This window comes from Anopheles gambiae, chromosome X (genome assembly GCF_943734735.2).
Source record: "Anopheles gambiae chromosome X, idAnoGambNW_F1_1, whole genome shotgun sequence".
Lineage (NCBI taxonomy): Eukaryota > Metazoa > Arthropoda > Insecta > Diptera > Culicidae > Anopheles > Anopheles gambiae.
In genome coordinates this window covers 13,600,823-13,626,436 of record NC_064600.1, presented here as the reverse complement: position 1 = coordinate 13,626,436, position 25,614 = coordinate 13,600,823, and the positions used below count along the sequence as shown (strand labels likewise).

General features: G+C 48.2%; 3 protein-coding genes across 3 annotated transcripts in view; 2 read left to right on the top strand and 1 right to left on the bottom strand.

The window, feature by feature from the left end:
- The window catches only part of LOC11175821 (uncharacterized), a 118,554-nt gene extending 101,211 nt beyond the window's left edge, over positions 1–17,343 (top strand). The window contains exons 5-15 of the mRNA XM_061641772.1: positions 5,008–5,186; positions 5,287–5,984; positions 6,055–6,254; positions 6,341–6,544; positions 10,355–10,470; positions 10,550–10,688; positions 10,758–11,251; positions 11,319–12,403; positions 12,486–12,955; positions 15,010–15,582; positions 15,656–17,343. Of these exons, the coding sequence (XP_061497756.1) occupies positions 5,008–5,186; positions 5,287–5,984; positions 6,055–6,254; positions 6,341–6,544; positions 10,355–10,470; positions 10,550–10,688; positions 10,758–11,251; positions 11,319–12,403; positions 12,486–12,955; positions 15,010–15,582; positions 15,656–15,916 (4,419 nt within the window). The 3' untranslated portion in view covers positions 15,917–17,343. The remainder of the gene's footprint in view (positions 1–5,007; positions 5,187–5,286; positions 5,985–6,054; positions 6,255–6,340; positions 6,545–10,354; positions 10,471–10,549; positions 10,689–10,757; positions 11,252–11,318; positions 12,404–12,485; positions 12,956–15,009; positions 15,583–15,655) is intronic.
- LOC1272333 (GDP-D-glucose phosphorylase 1) lies at positions 591–24,426 on the bottom strand. The gene is made up of 4 exons (XM_311278.5): positions 24,292–24,426; positions 2,191–2,389; positions 1,731–2,108; positions 591–1,652 (listed from the first exon to the last, which is right to left on the bottom strand). Exons 2-4 carry the CDS (start codon positions 2,377–2,379, stop codon positions 1,227–1,229), a joined length of 993 nt encoding a protein of 330 aa, XP_311278.5. The 5' UTR covers positions 2,380–2,389; positions 24,292–24,426; the 3' UTR covers positions 591–1,226.
- On the top strand, positions 17,475–24,850 carry LOC1272331 (uncharacterized). Its single transcript, XM_061641786.1, has 3 exons — positions 17,475–18,160; positions 21,806–24,192; positions 24,310–24,850. Exons 1-3 carry the CDS (start codon positions 18,145–18,147, stop codon positions 24,469–24,471), a joined length of 2,565 nt encoding a protein of 854 aa, XP_061497770.1. The 5' UTR covers positions 17,475–18,144; the 3' UTR covers positions 24,472–24,850.
- Positions 24,851–25,614: the final 764 nt, after the last annotated feature.

Sequence of the window (25,614 nt, the reverse complement as noted above, 5' to 3'; positions counted from 1 at the left end):
CGCCCCACCGGGAAAGGCACACAAGACCAATCAAGACCAGCGCACTGCTCTTTTGTTTCACGTTTCAGCCAGCATCCACCGCCCGGCCCAAACACACAACCATTATCGGACGCCCTGCTTTTTGGGGCGGCTGTCACATTGTGCACAGAAAATTTGACAGCTATTACCTATTTACCCCCGGGTCCGGAGAAAGCCACGGAGAAGCTCGCTGGGTCCGCATTCTCACTTTCCTTCCTCAAAGCTTTTGCCGTCTGCGTTGTGCTGCGGTTTCGGTTTGAAGTGGAAGACGAAACCGGGGGGGATGGATAGGACCCATCATTCCTCGTGATTAATGATCGGAAAATGCAAATCACAACCCAGGCCAGGCACAACGCAACGACCACCCACGCTGCTCCCAATAGTTGCAGGGACGGATGCCGTGCGTCCGGCTGCTTTTCTCGTCCCTATCTCGTCTAATCGGGAAACGATCATCCCCTTTAATCTAATCCTCGTTTTGCCGCAAGCGTCTTGTTTGCTTGGTGGCAGTGTGTGGGAGAGGGAAGGTTTAGAGGGAGATGAGGTGTAAAGAAAAATAACGCCCTCGGAGCAGCTTTCCATTGCTAAAAGAGGGTTTTTTTTTGTTTTGTTTTTTGTTTTGCGAGGGTTAACCGTAAGCCGAACACGAAGAATGAGTAAGACATTGCGCCACCATCGGATGGGCCGCCCTCAACTGGCCATCTTTTCTGCTTTTCCGCGGGGGAAATGGAAGATACAAGAACAACAAAAACAAAAGAACGGCTTTAAGGCAGGACGCAAGTCGTTTCCTCTGCTAAAGTAAGGGGTTTGCTTTTGTCGGTGTAGTGTACGCACGCCTTGACTAAACAGTTTTTGGAATGTTTACTTCGGGGGGTTTTTTTTGCCCTGTCTCTCTCTCTCTCTATTGCCGCATTTTTACGCATGAAAAACTGCCTTCATACATTTTTTTGCGTTGCGCTAGGATTAGTGTGCTATTTTTGGGTACCGTTTTCACACCATCCCAGCACAGACGTGTCTATTAGGGGCTGTACGAGTAACTTACAACGCTAGTGGCACGTTTCTTTGTGACCGACGGTTGAACCTTTAACAAACCTCAAATAAATCGAGTTTGCTTAACTATCTTTCTCTTAAAATATTTTTTTCTTTAAATCATTCAACATTCCTAGTCCTGTATTTAAAACAACGGTTGAATTTCTCAACCACCCAAACGCTCAATCGGTACTAGCGACGGGAAATATGCCGTCCAGCATACCGTACACGTCGCCCTGCGCTTCCCGCAGCGCCTGCACGATAGCTTCCTCCGTTAGCCGGTCATAATCGTTCCCCTCACCGACGGAAACGAACCCGCAGAGCTCGAGAAACGCGGCATTGAACGAGCAGGCCGCCTTGTTGACGCACTGGGTCACGCGGGGAAACACAAGGGCACGCAGCTCGCCACCCCGGTGCAGGTCGGTCCAGGTCCAGAAAAGATTGTGTGCCATCTGCCGTTCCGCTAGCGCCTGGATCAGCTTCATCAGCCCGCTGCAGACGAGCTCCAGCTCCGTGGTTGGGTCGCGCAGCACGAAGCAATACCCCTGGGCCGGCAGATGATCCGCCAGCCGGTGCAGCAGCGGAGTGCCACGCACGGGAAGCAGTTCCTAAAACCAAAACAAAACCAAACACATGTACAGGTTAAACAATTTAAACGGGTGTGTTAAGCGCGTTCCTATGCCTACCGCACGCTGCACGTAGAGCGCCGTATCGATCCGGAGCAGATGCAGATGCAGATGGTTGACGGACGCTTGCGCACCGGGACTGTTGTAACCGATCCGGTAGCGTCGGTCGGGCAGGCGCAGCAGCAGCTCGAACGCTACGCGCACACCGCCCGATGTGAGCAGCTGCGAGTGCTGGCCCGCCCGGTCGGGCACGACTAGCGAGTGGTACACCGTCACCGGGCTGTTGTTAATCAGCATCGTGGTCGGCGACGGTGCGACCAGCTCGAGCTGCACCTCGGCCGGATCGACGCGGGTAAAGTTAAACCGGGACGGATCGAACGGTGCATCGAGCTGGAATGCTTGCGGCTGCCGGCGCTCTGTCAGCCGTTTGCGATTCAGCTGTTGGACGAACCCGATCGGGAGACAAAATAACTAGCAATCAGCAAGCTTGCGGGAATAGTGACGCCCAGAATGAGCTTACCAGAATGAGAAAGTTGAACTTTCCTTCCGCAATACGCTCACGTTCTATGTGCAGACGGTAGCGAAAGCCAACGCCGGCATCATGCCGTTCGGACCAGGTCGATTCTAGCAGCCGTTGCAGTTCTGGATCAGTGCGTGAATCTGTCGACGAGCTGGTCAGCTCGTACGTGGTGGGATGTGTTTGTCGCATGTTGAAGCAGCTGTAAAGGAAAAGAGGAAAATGTACGTTAGTCTAGCGATTGACAAATCTTTTGAAAGGGAATTCTTCATTTAAATCTGCAATTCAAGTCTCGTTCGAATCACCCATCCAGAAGTATCACAAATTTTTGAGAATCTTGCGATTATTACCCTGAACTTCAATCCAAAAGTATCTACGCAACATAACCTCAGAGTTGTGTACCCGGGAGCGCATGTCATTCAACAATCTAACTGTATGACAGTGTTTCTATCTTGGTTTCTATTCACTTTCATACTTTCTGCACGTTCCCGATGCCATTCTAATTCGGTTCAAGCCTCGATAACGAAATATTTCCAACACACTTTCTAATAAGACACTTTATTTTTACTCCTAAAACAAAACAAAAAATAGCTTTAATTGTTTTGTTCCCACTTTGTAGTAATTAAATCCGTTATCAAACGTCATGCTCGTCATAGATTCAAATATAATAACGGCATGAGCAGCCCATCCATAGGACTGGACTGTTCTCCTATACGCGAAACAATTACAGTGGAACCCCGCAGAACGAGTTTAATCCGTTCCAGTGACACTCACTCGTGCCGTTATTATATTCACCCGACATACGGGAGACTTTGAATTTTTAATGAATTTTGTATCGGTTAGTGTCGACGAAAAGTTTGACGTGAAACATTTCCTTCTAGACTTAACTAAGCCAGTGACAAATCACAATTGATTTTTTTTTTTTTGTGGTGGGAATATTTACGAATGAAAAACATCAGTACGCATAAATATTTTCAACATTTCGATGAATGCCTTGCCATACAAACTACACCACACTTGTACACCACATGTATAGTGATACGAAACTCCTCCATTGGACAGTAATTGATAGGGGAAACACTCGCCTTAACGAACAAGTACATCCCGAAAAGCACGCAAGAAACATTCGTTAATATACTATACATGCCTTGCACAATTTTATGACACTTCTTCTCCTGTCAATCGTTTTATACTAAACGGTTCTTAGTATCGAAACTCTCATTTGCCAAGTTTACCTTCATAATGTTTTGTTATTTTCTGAGCAAGTTTAGTTTTGGAGTGTTTGAGGCTTGATTTCCTCAGTTTCTAAACTGTTTTTTTTTCTTTGGCATTTCGTTGGCTTTTTCCAGTATTATCTTTGTGAATACGCGCATACACCAGAATATTTTTGTGCATTATCGAAATATGGAATGTATACTAATATCTCAGGTATAATAGAAAACATACTACACGCGTATAATCTGATTTTAGTCATTTTGGACCTTAAAAGGGATCGTTACACACGCTAAAATACACTATATGCGAAAAACTCATCATAAAGGCCGAGGGGTTCCACTGCAGTTATTATTGATGCTTGACAACATGCTCTGCAGATGAACCACAAGGCAGGTATTCTTGAACCAGCTAGCCATTAATGTCCAGGCCAATTCGTATCACCAAACCCCAAAAAAGAGCTTTAAAATTGAACTTACAGCTGAGAATTTTTCGAACACTCCATTATTTTTGAAGAGCTTTCGCCAAATCTTGATTCGCCCTTACCTCGTGTATGCCAATGCACGAATACTTATTCCATTTTGTTCTTCTCCTGAAGTTGTTATTCCGTATTTTATCCCGCAAGAAGTACCTTAAACGGCTGCATTCATATAGCGGCTCCCTTTCTGTGATCTTAGGCACAACCTCTGTCTGCTGTACTTCTCTCGTTGACCTGGTTTTTCAGTAACTGATTTATTTATCCTTACCAGAATAGTCATAACTCATAAATCCAATGCCGACTTTTACTGCACTACCTTTACAAAAAAAAACGCTTCAATTCCCACCAAAAAGTCACTAAAAACCACAAGAAACAATTGGACATTTCATTGGACTCTTTCAACCTGTTCGGGAGACGTTTTGTAATGAAGAAAATTGTCGTCAATCAAGTCGTCTAATGTTACCCTTTCTCAAATGCTAAAGAAAGCAAACCCCGCAGAATTTGTGTAGCGGTAATAATTGAACACTTTGAGTGTCAGACCATTTTTGTTAGCCATGGCCCCCGGGTAGTTTTATTGAATAGATGAAAAAAAAACTTTAAATTTATGAAAATAATGATTTTTTATGCATGTTTGGCTGTTTTCTTGTTGTTTCCTCGTTTTGTGTTTTATTTTGACCATCAAACCGGGAATACAACAGTTTTATGTTGTATATGGATTTGTTTTTGAGAAGAAGTTTCATTGATTACATGAAAATACCGATCATCTAAACAACGTAGGTTGACATTGAGTGGATATTTTATGCTATATGGCTAATATGGTAAAGTCGCAACAATAAATTCATCAAAGAAATTATTACTTGTGACTTCTATACTCAAATTTTGACCATGGTTATATCAATGAATTATTAAATAAAAATGGGTATAACATTTTTATTTGTGAAAAAAAAGAATATTCACAATAAGGTTATTTTTCTATTTTTTTTTTCTTGTTACAAAAACTCATTATCATTAGAATATATGATATACGATAGCATATATGGTAGCCATGGCAACCAAGGTTGCTTCTTTCGGAGTAATGTATCGTAATCGGAATTAAATTAACTCGTTCGATGTGCTTGGGCTCATTCCAGATCATATCGGACTACTGCAAGAACCATCACCTGTACAAACCGTTCTCGCACATGCTGATCGATCTGTACCGCGAGGTGGTCTCGTCGGCCGAACCGCCCAACCAGCAGCGCCCCTCGCCGATAGGGCAACCACCGGAGCTGAAAATCAAACGTTCGCTCGAGTCGTTCGAGGAGCAAAAGTACGTACACCAGCCCCGACGAGACGGCTCGAACTCCAACCAATGCACTTGTTCTTCTAATGCACTTGCGCCCATTTCTTTCTCTTCCCTTCCCGCACAGAAGCGATACCGACTCGGGTCGATCGTCTGACCACGGTGAGCTGCTGGAGGTACATCGGAAGAAGGAACCAGAGATCGGCACCCAGCAGCAGAGCCATCAACCGCAAGGCTACGGTCCGATCGTTTCGTCCTGCGGCGACGACTTCCACGAGTACGGTGCGTCCACTGCCGCGACGCTGCTCAAGGTAAAGCGACCGCCGACGGCAAGCAACCATCATCCGGCCGAGCAGAGGTTCTGCTCGCTGCCGAGACCCTACGACCGGCACCAGCAGCAGCAGACGCTCGGTGGTCCCGAACCGTACCCGAACTACCACACCATCTCGTATTCCAAGAGTGGGGCGGCACGGGACAGCACCGGCCTGGTGGAGCAGCCACAGCCCCATCTGCCCCAGCAGGGCGTTACCGTGCGACGGCGGCACAATGCGGAGCTGCTGGCCGCACGCCGACGAGCCGACTACCGGCGCAACACCATCGACGTGACGATGGTGGAGGTCAAGATGGCGGAAGCGGCGGCGGAACAGCAGCAGCGGGGAATGCATCTGCAATCGGCGGCTGCTGCTGCCGCCTACTTCGCTGGCCGCCCCGGCCGGCTAATGCCCTCCAAGTCCATCAACCATCTGGCGAGTCTGGCCGGCGGTGATGGTGGCGACGGTCCCGCCCCACTCGACCAGAGCAGCTTCAATGCCACCTCCATGCCCAGTAAGTAGGCGAGGAGTTCCCGGCACCAGAGCTGACAGCTGACTCATTCATCCCGCGCTCTTCATTGCAGATCTTGGCATCCCGTTGACGACGGTTTCGATCGCCACCCAAACCATCGCCAATCGAAAGCCGACCGAAGCGGCGGCGGCGGCTACTGGTGGCCAACAGACCGATCCCAGCGTCCCCGCACAGGCAGCCTCGCACAAGGGTCCGGAGTTCATTATCAATTCCCACTCAGCACCAAAGTCAATTGATCTCACCGACGCAAAGGTAGGCAACGGTTTCGGAGGGCCATCGCGCCCAATCCACAATCCAGAAAAAAATGGAACACTAATGCTAACTATCCTCATCGGCAGACGCAGCATCGCAGAGTTGTTACAATTCTCCTGCTCAACGGTACCAAAGTGAACGTCACGTGCAATCCCACGACCACGCTCGCCCGCCACATCTTCGAGGCGATACTGCGGCTGGAGGGGCTGGGGGAAAACTTTTTCCTCGGCCTGTGCGCGCTCATCGGTGGCGATTTCGTCTTTCTGCCGCTCGATCTCAAAATCTACAAGGTAAAGCCTGCACACTATCGGAGGGTATACTCTCCAAGCTTAAACTCGACTCTTTTCCGCGTGCTCAGAATCAGAACGAACGAGTAGAGATGTAGGGATTCGAACAGGGCTTTTTGGCTGTTTCCCGATTTGTTAAAACTGACCACTGTTGTTTGTGTTGGGCAATTCTGATCTGAATGAATCTTTGAAATGATTTAATGAATCTGAATCTCGGTTGCAAAGATTCATGAATCTCAAAGATTTCGTAAGATTCATGATTCTCGAAAGACTCATGCATGAATTCAAAAGATTCATTCGAAAGATTCACGAATCTGTAGGGATTCATACAGCTCCAAAGATTCACAGAGCTTGAGCTTCCCATTATTCTTCTTTTTGACGTAGCAATCTACGTGGTCATCGAGACTTTTTGGCAGGTACTACGCAGCCGGATAGTTTGTTTTGCTACGGGGAGACGGTCCATGCGAGACTTGAACCCACGACGGAAGATTCATGAATCCCTGGAGGCAGTGGCGATTTTAACGGTAAGCAAAGTAAGCAATTGCGGGGGGCCCCGTCAATGAGGGGCCCCGCGAATCTTTAGTCCATTATCTATAACAGTTGATAGAACATGGCACTGTATTAGCAAGGAGGGCCCCGTGTGTGATTGTAAACGAAGTAGCCGCGTGTAATCGAAGTAGTCTTTAATAGATTTAGGAACGATCGTTTCATTACAAGTTAGTCGCAAATAAACCATTGACGAGAACGGTCGCATAAAAGAGAAACTTGTTAAAATAAAAAACTTCCAAAGTATTTCAAAGAACAGAGTTCCTTTAGGTTATGGGCTCCTCAGTAAAGGAAGGTGCTGGCATTCCCCAGCTGAATGGAACGAACTACGGAAAATGGCGTTTTCGAGTTCGTTTGTTCTTGGAAGCTTCGGAAGTTTGGGAGGCGCTCGAAGAAGACGTGCCTGAGGCGGTCGGAGAACCGGGGAACAAGTTTTTGCGAATGGACCGGAAGGCAAAATCCTTGCTGGTTGGATTTGTTGGAGACGATTGTCTAGCCTTAGTCGAAGAAAAGGGAACAGCCAAGGAAATGTGAAAAGCCCTTGAAGACACTTTTGCGAAGAAGTCAGGGGCAAGCCAGACGATCTTGCGCAAACGACTGGCCACGTTACGCATGAAGGAAGGGTGTTCTATGCGATGTCATTTTGCCGAATTCGACGAGCTAGTGCGACAGTTGAAAAATGCAGGTGCGAAAATGGAAGAGAACGATTTGGTATCGCAACTTTTTTTAACGTTGCCGGATAGCTACGATCCTCTTGTGACAGCCCTTGAAAATATCCAAGATAAAGACCTCTCATTAGAAATGGTGAAACATCGGTTACCAGGAGAAGAGTCTAAGCGAGTCGACAGGGTGGACTACTATGTCGAAGAAAATTCAACCGCTTTTATCGGTGGAAGTAATCAGATGAAGATGAATTCAAAGGAAGATGTTACCGGTGTGGAAAATTAGGCCACATGCAAAAGGATTGCCGATCCAAGATGGAAAACAGAAATGCTAACTCTGTTGTGGCAGGCAAAACTGTGAGTTTTATGGTGAAACCTCAGTGTGAAGTGGAAGAAAAAGAGCAAGCAATACATTCATTTGTAATCGATTCCGGATGCAGTGACCACTTCATCAACAACATCAAATACCTTCAAAACATTCGAAAATTGAAAGAACCGTTTATCGTTGATGTTGCCAAAGACGGTGTAACTTTAGTCGGAGAATACGAAGGTACCGTGCGTGGAAAAACGAAAGAAGGCGTTATTTTAGAAATGAAGAATGTTATTTATTTACCTGAGTTGAGAAGTAACTTAGTTTCAGTAAAGAAAATGACGCATGCTGGAATCGATGTGCTTTTCACTCGTGAAGATGGCTTTGAAAAAGCCCTAATGAAGCTAGAGAAGGATGTAATTGGCGTTGCTCATATGAAACAAAATCTTTATGAGCTAGAGTTGCAGTTAGAAACGAGACGATCTGCAAATATGTGTATGACAACGGTGAGTACACTAAAGCCTCGTAATGAATATTTTCGATTTCAAGCTACAGGCATGGTGATGCAAAACTGTATGGTAGACGGTCGCGATCGAAAATCAACACATTTTTGCGACGCATGCCGAGAACCATATAAAAAAAATCAAGCATTGGCCTTTATCTCATTGGATAACGACACTTGTGGTTCTGAAAATCGAGATGTAAAATTCCCTTTTCATGAACAGCGGGACAATGACCGTTTTCAGCAAGAGGGGGAAATGGTCGGAAAAAATAATGCTGCCAACGGTTTGCAAGTGCATCAAAAGTTAGTCGATATTGAAGAGAATAATGAGGAATATTTTGAAATATTAAGCGATAAAGGAATACGTGAAAAAGAAAATGGCGAAAGGGAAGAACCGATAACTTCAAAACTCAGCGCAAACCATTTCTTCATGGAAAACTGCCTGAAGCTCCTCCTGGTTTGTTGAGGCAGTTCTTGGGCTTGTTACAGGATGTTGGATTGAAAGTAATGACATTGATTCGAACCCTTCCGAAGCTACATACCAATAAGGCATTAGAAGCTGGTTGATTGAAAGTCTTGAGGAAGAAACTTGGGATGAACGATCGAGAGGGGGTGTAAACGAAGTAGCCGCGTGTAATCGAAGTAGTCTTTAATAGATTTAGGAACGATCGTTTCATTACAAGTTAGTCGCAAATAAACCATTGACGAGAACGGTCGCATAAAATAAAAACTTGTTAAAATAAAAAACTTCCAAAGTATTTCAAAGAACAGAGTTCCTTTAGTGATGGACGTTGGAGCCCCGTGCTAGACGAATCCTTAGCACCTCCCCAGCAAAAAAATTGAAGTTGAAATGTTACATAATCCAAGACGGATGCCGGGTACCTGCCGGTAATCATATACAGAGGGCCTCAAAAATTCTTACTGCTTAGGGCCCCCGATACTGTAAACCCGCCACTGCCTGGAGGTATATGAATTTTAATGGAGTTATGAATCTTTTAGATTCATGATTTTTTGAAAATTCAATTATCATTCATCGCGATTCATTAATCCTTGGAGATGCATGAATCTTTCAAAATTCATAAATCCTAGGAGATTCATGAATCTTTCGAGATTCACGAATATTTAGAGATTCGTTAATCTTTGAGGAATCAATTCGAGATCCGAATCACTCATCACTGAAGATTCATATGAATGAATATCAGCGAAAGATTCATGAAACCCAACACTAATTTGCTTTATTTGGATTCGTCCCATCCGTTCATTAATCGTCTCCAACAAGTTTTTAAAACAATCCTTCAATTTATTGGCATCTTCCCAGCATTGTCTCAAATTTGTCCAAAAAATCCCAACAAATGTTTCATAAAATTATGCGAAAACGCTTTATAAACCGAGAAGAAAGTCTGACATTTTTCGGGAAGCTTCCAGATTCTCTTGAAAAGCAACAGCGTGTGGGTTATGGGATATATAAAAGTAAAAGTAAAAGTAGGAGCAAAATCGGTATCTTGATGACATATTATAGCCATAATTGGTGTGATTTAATCTTGTTCGATTGAGCTAACTCTTACTTTCCGTACTAGTGTAATCCACTCTTTTGCTAATCAAATCACTCACACTCTGAGTGCGAAGATCTCACCGATACCGAATAGGCCACTCCCTCACATTTTTACGTTTCAACTCTTCAATTCTTACGCTCTGTTGCGACTACTGATCGATTCTTTTGCAAGTAAAAGCAATTTCATCTCTATGAGGTTCTTGCTAATGCATCTTTCTGCGTTCCCTGTTACTACTTCCAGGTAGCGCCCCAGATATGGATCAACACGTCGAAAAAGTCCACCCCGGTGGTGGAGAACGTTGTCTTTACCCTTTACGTGCGCATCAAATTCTTTCTCCCCACGCTACGAGGCGTCAGGTGAGCGCGGACGAACTTTCCTCCCTCTCGCAGGCCACACTCTCTAACATATTCCCTTTCCTTTCCACCTCTCTTGCAGCTGTGTCGAGTCGCGCCATCTGCTCTATCTGCAGCTGCGCAAAAGCATCCTCGAGCGGCAGATACTGTGCGCGGAGGACGATCTGATCGCGCTCGGCGGGTTGGCGTTACAGGCCGAGATTGGCAGCTTCAAAGAGCACGTAAGCGAGCACTTGGAGGACTTTCTTGCTTGTCTGTATCTACTCTAACCACACCTTCCCTTCCCACAGATGAAGTACACCGAGTACTTCACCATCTCGCACTACCTGCCGGAGGAGGTGTACCGGAAGAAGCGCGAGCTGGCCCGCTACCTGCGCAACGCGCACTTCCACAAGCGCGGCCTGCACCAGCGCGAGGCCGAGCACAACTTCATCCGGTACGTGCAGGAGCTGAAGGAGTACGGGCTGCACCTGTACAGCGCGTCCTGGGCAACGAGCGAGGGCATCCTGCTGGACGTGTACGTCGCGATCTCGCTCGCCGGCGTCGCCATCTTCGAGCGGAACGTGCGCTACCAGCCGCGGACCGCCGCCCAGGAGCAGCAGGAGTGCCGGAACGGCAAGAGCAGCTTCCTGCGCCACCTGTACGCGTTCTTCGACTGGCTCGAGATCGAAAACATCTGCTTCTCGAAGCACGCGTTCTGCGTGGTGGTGCGGCGCAGCGAGACGCTCGGCCCGAAGAGCGACAAAAATCTGGTCAAGTACAAGCTGCGGATGGACGGCAGGAAGTGAGTGCCCGCAAATTGCCACATTGCCCGAGCTTCGTAATATTCTCCATCCACTTTTGCTTTGCAGGAGCTACTTTGCGTTCAACCTCGCGTCCGAGCACCACAAGTTCTACATGAAGCTGCGCAACTCGTTCATCTCGATCAAAACCCTCGCCAGCGAGCTGAACATCCCGATCGAGCAGCCGGCGGGCAGCGTCGGCGGCGGTGGTGCTGGTGGGCTACTGGCGGACGAGGTCGGCCGCCGGAAGCGAACGGTGAGCGAGCTGGTCATTGACGGCCAACCGTCGCCCGATCCGGCCGCGTTTGACGCGAAGCACATCGAAAAGATCGACAAACCGTTCAAGACGACCGGGCTGCGGGTGCGCAACCTGAAGAAGTCGATGCTGAACGACAACCGGCTGGCCAGGCTGCGGCAGCGATTCCTTCTGAAGCGCTCCAAATCGACGGTCGAGCCGGGCAGTGGCGGCACGTCCGCGCTCAACCTGACGGTCGAGATCACCAACCAGCAGAACCAGAACAAGGAGAACGAAAATCCCTTCCGACGGATGGTGCCGGGCGACGACGAGCCCGACCAGGAGCCGGAGGAGGGAGACATGCGGCGGCCAGCCTCCTCCCCGTCGGACGGTACCGATACGGGCCACACCGTAGGGACGCTGCGCTCCACCACGCAGTCGGGAGGCAGCCCAACGTACGGCTACGACCAGCAGCAGCAGCAGCAGCAGCTGATGTCACCGGAAGACTCGCCCAAGACGACGCACAGCATGAACCGGAACAAGGTGAAGATGGGCACGAAGGTGTTTTCCGCCCAGTTTCTCAACAAATCGTTCGACAATCTGGCGGCGGTGGGCACCGGCCACCATCACCACCAGCCGCCGGGCGGGCTGAGCGGTGCCGCCTCCTTCCAGAACGTGGCCAACATTAGCCGCAGCAGCAGCAGCGCCTACCTGCTGCAGGAGGACGACGGGGAGCTGGGCGGCGACGGCCGTCAGCAGCCGCCGGCCCCGCCGACCCAGCCCCTGATCGAGAGCAGCGTCGACGAGGTGCTGTCGGTGAAGAGCAGCATGGGCTCGGTGTACTTCATGGAGAAGATCGACGAGCAGTCGATCGGTGGCAGTGCGGAAACGTTGCTGTCGCCGAAGGCCTGTGTGATACGTGAGTGGCAACTACTGTTTTGCGTCACCAAGCGGAGCTCCCACAGCTAAACCGGTTTCTCTTTTTGCCTTCCTGCACACAGAATCAAGCATCCGCAGCGAGAGCTGCCAGTTCGAGCTGCCGATGGCGGACGAAACGATCTCCGACACGCTGCTGGAGAAGTTCAACAACATCAGCCAGTGCGGCGGTGCGTCGACCGATCGCATCCTGGCGACGGTGCTCATCGTCAAGGACGCGATCGTGGACGACGCCCCGACCGCCGAGCGCCACTTCCTGTCCCGGTCGCAGGAATCGATCGCCCTCCCGGGCAGCAAGTGGTCGCTGACGGTGCCCCACCACGGGTACGACGAGTTTGACGAGCGCTTCCCGTACGCCACGATGGGTGGCGGCGTGCGGAAGAGAAATCGGGATCCGACTGCCGCTGCCGCCAACACCACCACGCGGTACACGCTCGGCATCAGCATCGTGCAGGGTAACGATAACAACGTGTACGTGAAGGACCTCGCACCGAACGGTCCAGGCGCACGGAACGGTGTACGGGTGGGCGACCAGGTAAGAGAAAGACAAATCAAAACCGCACAAAACACCAAAAGTTTTTGAGAAAATTCACTCAAAGTACTATTTTAAATTCCGAAACAAATCTTGATTCGTAGAGTGTCTTACAAATCCAGAATTTGATTAGGCACAAGGTTGCAAATTAGAAATGGGAACGTTTTGCTGTAGCGGGATGAAATGACTAATTATTCTGCTATTAAAAAGTACCTAGTTACTCTTGTTGTCTATTTCATTTTTTATAATAACTAGATCATTTGACCCGGTTAATGGGTAATGCAACACAAACTCCAGGTGTCTTTAAATTTCCAAAGGACACATTAAGAGAAACGGATTCAAAACCCTTAGCGATGTTGAATCTGATCCCGAATCAGTGTCGATTCTGGGTGTTTCCAATCCTATACAGATCATGTCACATATCCCCACCGGTACTGGAACTAATCCCAGATCCATACTCATATAAAGATTCCTTATCGTTCCGGGAACAGATCCTGACCTCATTCGTTATTCCCATTCTGGACTAAAAACTGTACTTGAATCTGTCTCAGTCGTGGAATTATCCAGTCCAGTGGTTTTACTATTTGCTTTTTTGTTGCATCGGGGAGTTCCGCGGCGCTATCGTAAAACTCAGACGACTTAACATGCCCGTCCTGGGTTCAAGCCTCATATGGACTATCGCCCTAAGCAAGGATCGATTGTGTGGCACTTAATAAGTCTTGAAAGCCTTTATAGGCCGCCATGATCCGGTATCCCTAAAAGGTTGTGCTAACTTTGAGGGTTCCTGGGCAGTTCCTGCGGCCACTTATTTGATTTTTTTAATGAAACAAAAAATATATGAAAAATAGCTTTACACATACCGAGTTTTTCGTACAGCGAGTGAGTCAGTTTTAGCACCTCGCTTCTACTAGCAGCATTGAGAATTCCATAGAAAAAAAGTAGTAGAGCTTAACACATGAAATCGTTTACGTGTTCTTTCGATTAATTCATGGATCGAAAACGATCGTTCTGAAGTAAAAACAAATATTTTTCTGCTTTGACATATATAGTACCTACTTTTGAAAAACATTGAAGACGTTCCAATTTGGTGAGCATATTTGGAAGATCTCCTAGAGCTTGCCTGGCAATTTTACGCCAACTGAGATTTCTAAGGTCCGTCTCCATTGATTTTGTTTATCAAACTTCTACAACAAAAAGCGTATTTTATCGTATGTTATAAGCCCCATAACCTCACTTGTAACAGTCTAAATCAGACATCAGCAACCTCTGGAACGGAATAAACAATATTGAAGTGAGATACAGCTACATTAAATAGTTGTATTAAGTTCGAATAGTATTTCAAATTCATTAATGGTCACTTAAGATGCAATAGGACATAGTAAAGGGAATAGTGGCAAATATTATCGTCAATGGAGTGTAAAACTCCGTAACACAATCGTTATTTCGCATGACCTAATGTCATGGGACCGTATGGACCATGTGGATGAATGAATAGACCACTGATAGCATAACTGTTTGTGGTTAAGACAAGTCTAGTGCACCAAATAACAAGAAGAAGTATAAAATATCTTAACTAATTCGAAATTGCATACTCCACAGCGAGAGAGCACTCATGATTACCACTTTCATGTATATTGTTCTTTAAGATATTAATCGGAGACATTTTTGAAGACTTTTGGAGTATTCGGAACTTTGAGCAAACTAGTAGATGAAAGTCAATATAGTTTTCAAGATTATAAGTTGAACGGATAAGTGCAGACATAATAAAAACAGGGTTTAAGACAGGATTTGAACAGAAATTGGGCAAGTTAGCAAGTCTATTTGTACGACGATTGAATGTCGGCAATAATTGTCATATGGCCCGCCAGCCCGAGTATTGTATTACAAATGTGGCCCATAGCTCCAAACGGTTGCACAATCCCTATTCTAAACGCATTATCAAATATTGACTTTGGAATAATAACTATATCGAAAGAAAACGTTGCTACTTATATAATTAAATAAATAAAAATCCTTAATAATGACTCGTTTTGTACCTCTCCCATCCTTTCCCACAGATCATAGCAGTAAATGGGAAGTCGCTGCTCAATCTGCCGTACGCCGAGTCGCTCAGTATTCTACAGCAAACGGGACGTACGGTGGAGCTCGTGCTGTCACAAATCTTCCAACGGCCGCAGCAGCATCAACAGCAATCCTCCCTAAGGGACCTCGACCATCAGCAGCAGCAGCAGCAGCATCACCAACCACGGCCACCCACCGTTACCAAGTCGAACAGTTTGTACATCAAGAATGGTAGCCGATCGGCGACCGCAACACCGCTGCTCGACACGCATTACAACCTACCGCCAGCGCCGAGCTACACGAAACTGTACGAGGAAGTCAAATCGGTCTACAACCCACAGCAGCAGCAGCAGCAGCAACGCAAGCCGGACGGTAGTGCGGACAGCAACACGAACGGTAGCAATGTCGCCAGCCAGCGGTACACGAAAAACGTAGCCGACATTCTCCGGACGCGCAATCGAATGGCACTGGCCGAGCGGAGTCACCAGCCGGCCCACCAGCAGCAGCAACATCCCGCACCCGCCTACGTTGGGCTTAGCCCGTCGAAAAGCATGCCCGACCTGCCGAAGGTAGCACAACAATTTGGGTTGCACCCGCCCCAGCTGACACCCATACTGACGATCGCGGGCTTCTCTATTTCAGATTCTGCAGGCCTACAGCAAGCAACCGCCCACGTTCGGTACGCTACTAACTGCGGCGGTCGGCGGCCCACGGCTCGGCTCGTCCGTAAAGCTTCCCGGCCAGCAGCATCAGCAGCACCATGGCACCATGTCCCGCAAGTACACTGGACCGACCCGCTACCCGGTGACGCCCGCGAAGGACACGTTCAAAACGACCGTCGGCCCAATCCGGACGCAGCTGTCCCTCTCGAACGCTTCCGAGGACGAGCAGGTGTTCATCTAATCTCTTTACGCCCTTGCCACAAAACCCAAGAAAAACTAGACTAAAGAGCGCGATACATAATGGATTCGAGGAGAGGGGTCAATAGAGAGAGACAGAGAGAGAGAGAGAGAGAAAGAGAATTTCGAGCCGAAAGAGATAGCATGTCCTCGCGTCCTTCTATATGCGTATTAATGTTGTAATCAGTTTGTTGTTTGCGTAGTTTCGATTGTTTGTTTTTCTTCAACATTTCTACTTCCCTCGTCTCATTCTCTCTCTCTCTCTCTCGCTACCTCACTCCTGCTTCCTTATCTTGTCATGTGTATGCGCGTGTGTGTGTGTGTACGTAAGTGTGTGTGTGTGTATGTGTGCGTGTGTATGCTTCCATTTAAATAGATAGCGACGTGGAATTGTTGAAGGTTTAAGGCAGACGAACAAAGGGGCGACGCAATAATCCGCAAGGACCCGGAGCTAGCCGGAACGAATATACCAAAATCCTCCCTATCCCTCCCACTCCCCCACTCTTCGCCTCATAGAGATATTTTGTAGCTCAGGGTTTTCACGACACCAGGCCGGAAAAGGGAGCGTTAACCCAGATCAGCTACCACGTGGTAGTTTGTAGCGAAACCTCTCTCCATGTACTTTTCAGAAAGTTGTAGCAGCTCCAAGGACCTTGTAAAAAACAGGCCTATGGGTCACTAGAAAAGACTTATCAGATATATATATAGAGACAGAGAAAAAGAGAAAAAGAGAGAAAGAGAGAGAGAGAGACAGTGCAACAGAGCAGTCAGAAGGAGTAGGTAGTGAGGTAGTAGCTGTGTTTTGTGTTTGTTTTGTTGTTTCTTTAAAGCTTTAGCGGGTTTCGTTGCGTTTATTAGTAGTCGGCAGGTTGCGCAAGCAGCATTAGTCTTTCACCTTACCTCCCTCATCCTTCCTAACACCCAACACTGTAGTTCGTTGCGCGTGTTCTGCACGTGTTTGAGACGCTCGCTGCGCAGCGCAACTGCCGACGACGACGACCAGCTCTACATAGTCAGTAACCAAGGTGTGATCGGCAACGCGCCAATCGACTCTGTATTGCGTTAGTTTGTTTTTTCCACGGGACACTCGGAAAAATTACCCCCTGACTCCCTTCCTCCTACCCTCTCTCACACTCTGTCCCAATTAGTTTCCTTTCCATTAGGCGTGCACGTGGTTGCGCGCGTTGCGTTGTATAGCGGGGGTTAAGACCAGTTGCTTCCTATTTGAATTTAATTGAATTGAATTGTAGCCACCAGTTAAGTGAAATCTGTGGATCTTCCAGTAAACTTGCATAACAAGCAGCAGAACAAAAAGCAAGCAAACAAACAAACGAAGAAAAAAAACACAAAATGGAACAAAACGAGAAACGTAGATAGAAACAACAAAAAAATGGAAAGATAAATAATATGCATACGGTTTATCAATGTTAACGATATGTGTTGTAGTGGATGTTTGTGTTTTCGGTGTACTTTTTGCTGTCTTCTCCTCTCTTTCTCTGCTTCGGTTTTAATGCTTTTGTCGTCGCTGTATGTCGCTGTGTGTGTGTCTTGATCTCTGTTCCATTTTCCTCGACGGAAGGCTCAATGCGTCCTCCATTGTTATTACAACGCAAGTCGAGCAATGCATGGGGAGCATCCGTTCATTACGTAATGTCGCGCAAAGCGTCTGGTTTCTGGATTGTTCAAACAGCTAATACTTTCGTTCGTCCAATATTTTCTTTTCATTTGAGCATTCTTCTTTTAGTTAAGCTAGCATTACGTAATTTATGGAAGTTCTTGAACTACGCATTGATGCGACAAAAACTCCCCTCCTGACATATGATCCTGTCCCTGCACACAAGCTGCATGTTGCGCACGCACGCGCCCTAGTTAAGCAAGAAACCCGGTCTAGCCCCGTCCCGGTGGTCGGTAATTAAATTAGTGTCGCGACACCCCGGGAGCTGCTTTTGGTGTGCTCTTCTCGCTGGAGTAAACGGAGGAAAAGACACCTCCGTTTGCGTGCATCACAGTACCGCGATCAATGCTAATTAGGTGTTTCTGGACGATGGTGGTGTTGGGGTGGTTATAGCAGTCAAACATTCCGCAAACGTTAGGTGAACCATAGCGAACGCAGCATTCAAAATACCGCAAAACAGCCCAGGCACAGGAAATGATCCTACCGTGCATCTCGTGCGCTTGTTCTTGGAAGAAGGTGCTCGGTTTACCGGCAACACGGAGAGCGTAACCGAAAGGATGGACTTCTTTAAAAGTAAGCGAGATACGGGCAAGTAGTGTGTGTGTGTGTAAACGTGAGGCTCAATGAGTCAGTTTAATTTGGGGACAACACACGGCTAGTGCGCAGTTAGTGGTTTTCAAAATCGTTGAATCAATTCGAGTCTTGGTGAGGAGCTAACAATGGTCAACAACAAAGGGTGTATTTCAGTTAACGTTCATAATACAACCATATATCATGTAATACTTGCGATATATCTATAACTATTACTCAAGGGAAAAATGTTCGTTTACGGTTTTGATAGTTTCGCTCAACCTCTTCCATTAAATTTTGCTCAGTGATCTAATCGACCCTAACATGATGGGAGGATCAATACTTCGTCTGGTAGGACATATACATGGGTGGCCGAAAAAGCGGCATCTTCATCACTACGGCAACTATCAATCAAGACATCTACGTCCGGAAGTGTCTAGAAAAGCAGGCATAAGCAACATCATATAAATTTATCAAGCAATAACATAGACCTGTCCTGTGAATAAAAAGACAATGGAATGGAACGAGCGAACAACTTGGTTCTGGTACTCACAAACCAAATAACTGTCCAGAACTCCACCCTATTGAGACTAATGATCACATTGAAAACTAACAACAAGTTAAGTCTGATTGGTGTTCGCGACGAAATAGGACGATAAGGACGGCAACATTTAATGGAAGATGTTATACAAAAAGCTCGGCAGTTCGGATTTGGCACATGGAATTAGTGAACAAATACTTTTCCCTTTAAAAGTGAACTATATTTTTGTGCTGTGAATTTTGGCTGAAATATTCACTTTGTTTTGTTGACCAGTTTTTGTACGTTGCAGTATTTATGTACCACTATTTCCTGTAGCTTGTGTCGTCATCTAAAACATTTTTTGCGAATTAGAGATTAATTTGGATCATCATATAATGGAATCGATGAGTCACATGACGAAATGTTTGAAATCGGCCAGAATCGATCAATCCGAAGAAGCATTGTCTGTGGAACTTAACAATCAACTGTGGGAGTTGATGCTAGCAGCTTCAGCATTTTTGGTGCGACATTGTGATGAATCGGTTTCAAACATAAAATACCTACAAAAGTCAAGACCAGTGCAACTCAGGAGCTCGTTGACTGTGACACGTTCTACTGATAGTTGCCATTAAGGATTTGCTCTGGAGCGTTGACTATCGAAAACAATTTCGTATGAGTTTACGTGCAGCTCTTACTCCCTTAATCGTCCAAATTACATCTCTTACAGCGTTAAGCGTTCATGAGATTTCTCCATACACTACAAGAAGATGGTTTTCCATTATGAGAAGGTGCGCAAACGGATGGAAACCCTGAGCCTACTACCAACACGTAATATTCCTCCCTAATGTTTAAATGGACTTAAAAGTTTCATTGTTGAACTTGGAGCTAAAGAAAGGTCTTTGTTGAATGTTTGAAGGATCAGTGGTAAACTCTTTAGTTTAATATTGCAAAGTAATACTACTTATTTTTGGTTGCATAAAAGGAGCATTGCAAACAAAACCTACAAATGCCAAAGACAAATGTCTCATCGTTCCTGTGCCCGCGTAGCACCATGATGGCAGGCACAGACGGTTGGTGGTGATTCGACGACTTGACGACAAAGAATCAAGCTGTGTTCTGTGCTCCCCATCCTGCGATGTCTTTTTCTTCTACTTCTCAGACTAGATTTGATACCAAGATTCGTGAAAGAGCGATGGAACTAATGGGTATATGATGTTTATGAAGATCGAAAAATGTTGGAAGCTATCTGAGATGGATATTCATATTGAGAAGAGGTCGCAAATCGTCTCACGAGCCACTGGTGGTGTTATATCTTGTGCGAAAAGTAATTATATCTGTCGTACAATTGAGGAATAGTACAGAAAACCGCTTATACATTACGTATTACGTATTGACGTTGTAATAAGACCGTTTGGTACGGTAGTGCATTTATCTGCACAGCTACGAGGCATAGAGTATTGAACTCGCCACGACTACGCTCTCGCGAGCCATTTTAATTAGATATGTACTTTCTGAACCAGAAGGACTCCGATACGACTCCAGTTTTTGTTGATTGAATTCCGACTCCGTGCGAAAACGAAACCACGGAACCGTAAGGAGTCTGAGTCGACCGAAGTCGGTCAGTATCCAAACCAAAGATATGGCCGTTGCAAAAAGACTTTTACTTTGAACACTGTTTCTGGGCGGCAGAAAGAGTTTCGGGTTAGCGGATCATGGAGGCAAAATATCATAACATCATCGCAGTTGCATTCAGTATTGATGGTTCGTAATGCATTTTGGAGAATTCGATGATCCCAACTCACCTATCAAATTTCACCCCGATCGGACCACCCATTCTCGAGATATGCCACTCTAAAGATTCTTAACGAGGGTTAGAACATATCAGGCTTGTTGATACATTTCTTTAGAGCTAATTTACAGGGTCATTTGTTGCCCACATGCACTATATGTATTTTATCGGTCTATATTAAATTACTGACCGACTCTGGCCGACTCGTGGCAACTACGGACGGCACCGAAATGTTTTGACTCGGATCGGGGTCAAATTCGGATCTTTGTCAACTTTACATATCACTAATATTCATAGTCAAGCAATACGGCCGAACCCGTTATTTGTGAATAAAAAAAATGTCCATAGTCATTTTAAAGTCATGAAGTCGGATAAGAGGTGAGAATTCAGAATTTATTCAATTAAGTATCACTTCGGAACTATTTTAGACGATCACCGATCATTCGTTAAGTGCCATTCATATAAATCTTCAGCAATGAGTGATTCGATCCACCATTGGAATCTTTAAAGATTCAGGGACCTTCAAAGATTCATGAATCCATGAAGATTCCTGAATCTCCAGAGCTTCATGAATCATTAGACATATAGAATTTGCGGGATAACATGGTACATGCCCGTGGCTAGTCTCTCCGTAGCAAAATATACTATCCGGTTGCAATATCTCGAATGCCTGTAAAGGCTGGCATGACCAAATAGATTGTTACGCCAAGAAGAAGAATAAGAAGAACCTTATGCTCTATGAATCTTTCGAGATATATGAATGTTTTAGTACATGCAATATATGAATCTTTTTCTAGATTCGTTGCAACCGAGAATGAGATTCATTGTCACTCAACAGTTGAATGTAAACTTCCCTTCTTCCGAACAGATTCTTGCACAATTTCACTATTCGGTTCACAGTTTGCAATCCATTTTGGAAAACCTCCTAGCAAAAAGGCTTTCCATATTTTCATATCGATTTTAAACCTTCCACAAACGGATTGAATATTTCCATTACATGTTTCGCAACCTTTTAATCTCGGGTAGTTGCTGTTGTAAAGGCTTCTCCTACACATCTTTGTGGCTTACTAATGAACATCTTTAGTAGGACCCCTGTCAAATTCGATCTAGCCTCAGTTTTGAACCCAAGACACGAGCACGAGCACCTTACCACGACACCGTTGGACTTGGAATAGTGTAATTCCTCTCATCAGCCTTACCCGTGCTATATCTCCCACTGTCTCTACCATCCCAAGAATGCTTTATCCACGCCTTGCGTCCACTTGCTCCTTTAGTTTTCGTGTGCAAAAAATGCCCCCTCCTCTTCCCTTCACTATAATTAACCACACGTTCGTTGTAGGCGTGCTGCCACCGCTGCCGAAGCTCCCGAAGCTGAAGAAAATCCGCCAATGGAACGGTGGCTCCCTGCTGAACCTGCACCAGTTCCCGAACCTGCCCGCTGCGTTCAACCTCGGCGGCAGTGTCCCGGCCGCCCCCGCAACAACGACCAGCACCCGCCGGCAGCCGGCCCTGCCCCGCGGTGACTGCGTGCACCCGCCGCACGGACCCGCCCCACCGCCAGCCCGCGCCCAGCCGCCGCAGCACATGCGCCACTCGTCCGACATTTCCATCATCTCGGCGGCGGTCAGCAGCCGCACGCCGGCCGACTACAGCCACCGGGACAATCTCGGCCTGTACGCGCTCAAGTGCGATCGCAGCGCGGCCAAGCGCGGCATACTGCTCCACCTGCCGCGCAAGATCACGCAAGCGGTCGGAGGCGGCGGCGGCGACATGATGGTGCAGCACGGTGCGCCCGCCATGGTGCACGAGAAGTTTTCCCCCTGCAAGCGGCATCCCCCGGCAGTGGACGCGCCGCTGCCCGAGATAAGGCCGCCGCCGAGGCGCAGAAAGCGGCCCCCGCCCGCGGTGACCCACCAGCGGCAACCGCCCGCCGGCCCCCCGGAAGCGGATCTGAGCCGGTGGCAGAAGAACAGCAGCGAGCTGTTCCGGATCGTGGAGCGCGAGTCGGCGACCGCGGCCCGGGCCCGCTCGGCGGGCGGCCTGGGGATGCCGCGGGCAAAGAAGCCGCACCGTGCCGGTGCCGCCGCTGCCGCCCCGGCCAAGAGCGCTTTTTTAGACGCACCGACGTCGAGCAGCGACGGCGTGGTCGAGCTGGTCCAGCAGACGAAGGCCCAATCGGTGGACAACCTGCTGGCGGTGCGGTACCACCGGCGGCGGCGGGGCGCCTTCGCCGAGCCGGAGCGCTCCCGGGACGACACGGACAGTGAGTCGTCCGACCGGCAGGTGCAATCATTACGGCACCATCAGCCACCATCGCACCATCATCATCGACGCACCTCGTCGGCTGCCGGGGCGGAAATCGTCCCCACGGCGGCCGCAACGCAACCGAGACAACGGGCTCCACTGCGCACCATACGTCAGCAGCAGCAGCCGCCGCCGGCGTCGGGCTCCACTTCACTGCCGCCCGCCGGGGCGCTCGACCGGGCGTGCGATTTCTCCATCGACAACAACTCGGACGAGATCGAGGTGCGGTTCCGGCGGGGCTACAGTACGGACGGCAGCAGCGACGCCACGACGACGGTGGCGGTCATCGCCCCGCCGCCCGCGCAAGCCACCGAGCCAAGCAAGATCGCGGAAAAGCTGCCCCTTCCGCCGCGCGTTTTGCAGCTCCGCCGGACCGACTCGGACGCCAATCGGGGCAGATGGGAGCCGGGTGCGGGCGTACCGAAACACGAGCCCAAAGGCGAGACACCCGATCCCACACCTCCTCCCCCTCCTCCACCGCCTCCACCTCCCCCTACCGCTATTCTTCCCCCACTGCCTGTTGCCGCACCTGGCACGGGCCGCGCCTTCACGCCACTGGCCGAGGTGCTGCGCAAATCGCTCGACAGTGCGGAGCTGAAGCGCAAGTGGCTCAACGACTTCCTGTCGCAGGGCAGCGAGGGCGAGCCGGCCGGCGACGGTCCGGGCCGGCCGGCCGTCACGGCGATGGAGCTGGAGGAAGCGTTCGTGCCGCAGCTCGACATCGTCCAGCGGATGGATCGCCAGCTGGCGGAGCTGGAGTCGGGCGGGACGGGGCCGCCCCACCACCGGCAGGGTTCGGCCGGCAGCGTGGACATCTTCCGCCGGCCGGCCTGCGATTTCGACGAGTTTGACGAGCTGTTCACGCCGGCGGAAGTGGAGCAGCAGCCGGCCGGCCAGAAGACCGGCAAGCTGAACGAACGAGTCACGTGCATCGAGCGGGACAGCACCACCAGCAATCTCTGCTTCTCCTCCTCCTCCTTCTCGTGCGCGAGCCTGGAGGACGGAAAGCCGCCAGCCCTGCCGCCAACTGCACCGCCTCCACCGCCTCCACCACCACCGCCGGCTTGCCTGGCGGTTGCGGGTGGCGCAGCACGACGGCGGTGGAGTGCCGGGAGTGACGAGCTGGTACCACCGAACGCCGGAACCGGTTGCAGAAGCACGGTCAAGATACAGGACTACAGCGGCAAGCATCAGCATCTGCAGCGCGTGCGCTACCTTTCCTCGCCGTCCCCGTCCCGCAGCTCGACGGTCGTTCAGCCGCCGGACGGCGACTCGGGCGGCAGCGTCGACAGTGGCGAGCCGCACGCGAATGGGAACACCAATGCAGTGCATCCCGGTGGCGGTGGTGGCAGCACAACGGTAGAAAATTCTGTTTCCACCAGCAGCCGGAAAATGCTGCCCGTGCCGGAAAATCTAACCCAGGTATGTATGCTGACTCTCGCAGGATGGGTATTGCACCTGTCTTGTATGTTCTTTCACGCGCTCTTTCTTTTCCCCCACTTTTCCCGGACGTCAACTTACCTGGCTCGTGATGCGCAGAACGGCCACTGGACGGGTGTGGAGCGGCAGGGCGATCAACACACGGCGCGTCCGGACCGGCTGTCATCAACCGGCACTGGCGGAGTAAACAACAACAGCAACCACAGTGTGCTGCCGGATTACAGCGAATACTACAACGAGGAGGGTGTCATTATTATATGAAATCTCGCAACCTCAGCCGAACTCTCCAGCTTATACACCGAATGCACCGCAGATAGCCCGGTCCCTTCCCTGTCCCCCTCACCAAGAAATATTAAAATCAAACAGAAAACGGAAGAGAGCATGAACAGCGCGCGCGCCTTTTAATCGGTGTGGCAGGGGATCAACAATATCATATATTTGCCAGTTGCGGAGGGAGAGTGGGGGACGCATATCTTGAACTATTGTATCGATTTTACTTAGTGCAGTGAAAATAGATAGAAAGAGAGTAAAAAACAAGAGACACACACAATCACACGTAAACGAAACTAATAATCGAAATTGGCGCTGAAATAAAAAAAAAAAACAAACTAATATATACCGTGTACATAGGTATAGCATATGTGGTTTGAATTTGTATTTAAATGTTTTTAATTATTAGCAGGAAAACGAGGTAAAAATTCTGGAAATTCGGCTCAATAAACCAATCTTATTAGGCACCCTGTGCTAGACGCCCTCTATTGGCGGTAGATGGAACCTGAAGTCAATCGACTTGGCGATTTCCCAAACAACAAATCTGTGCGGGCTTGGCACAGCACACAGACACGCAATTGCAGCTGAGAAAACGATATGAGAAATTTCTCTATCGTACTTGGCACAAACAATGAAGCTGAGAAAAAAGAGGATTCTCGGTTTATATTATGCATTTAAATATACAGTCTATTATCGAGTTAGACGGTTCTTCACTTAGGGCGGTAGCAACGCTCATCGGATGCGATTTTATCGGACAAGATTTATATGGGATTTGACAGATAACGTCGGACGTCCCATACAAAAAATTGACAGGCCGTCCGATAGAATCGCATGCGAAAAAGCGTTGCCACCGCCCTTACGCGGATTCGGAGATATGCGGTTTTCTAAATTTTATAGATCAAACGTCAAATCAATATACAGTGGAGCACCGTTTATCCCGGTACCTTTTATCCAGCAATTTGTTTATCCGTGCTGTTGAGAAATGACAGTTCAATACAAAGATGACATTGCGTTCTGAGGAGGATATTTGAAAAAACGGTTATCAGAGCACATTGTCATATCAAAAAACCCAAGTGCCACAAATCCACTAAACGACCACTAAACGGCTTCTAAACGACTTAAGTTCTCTACCTA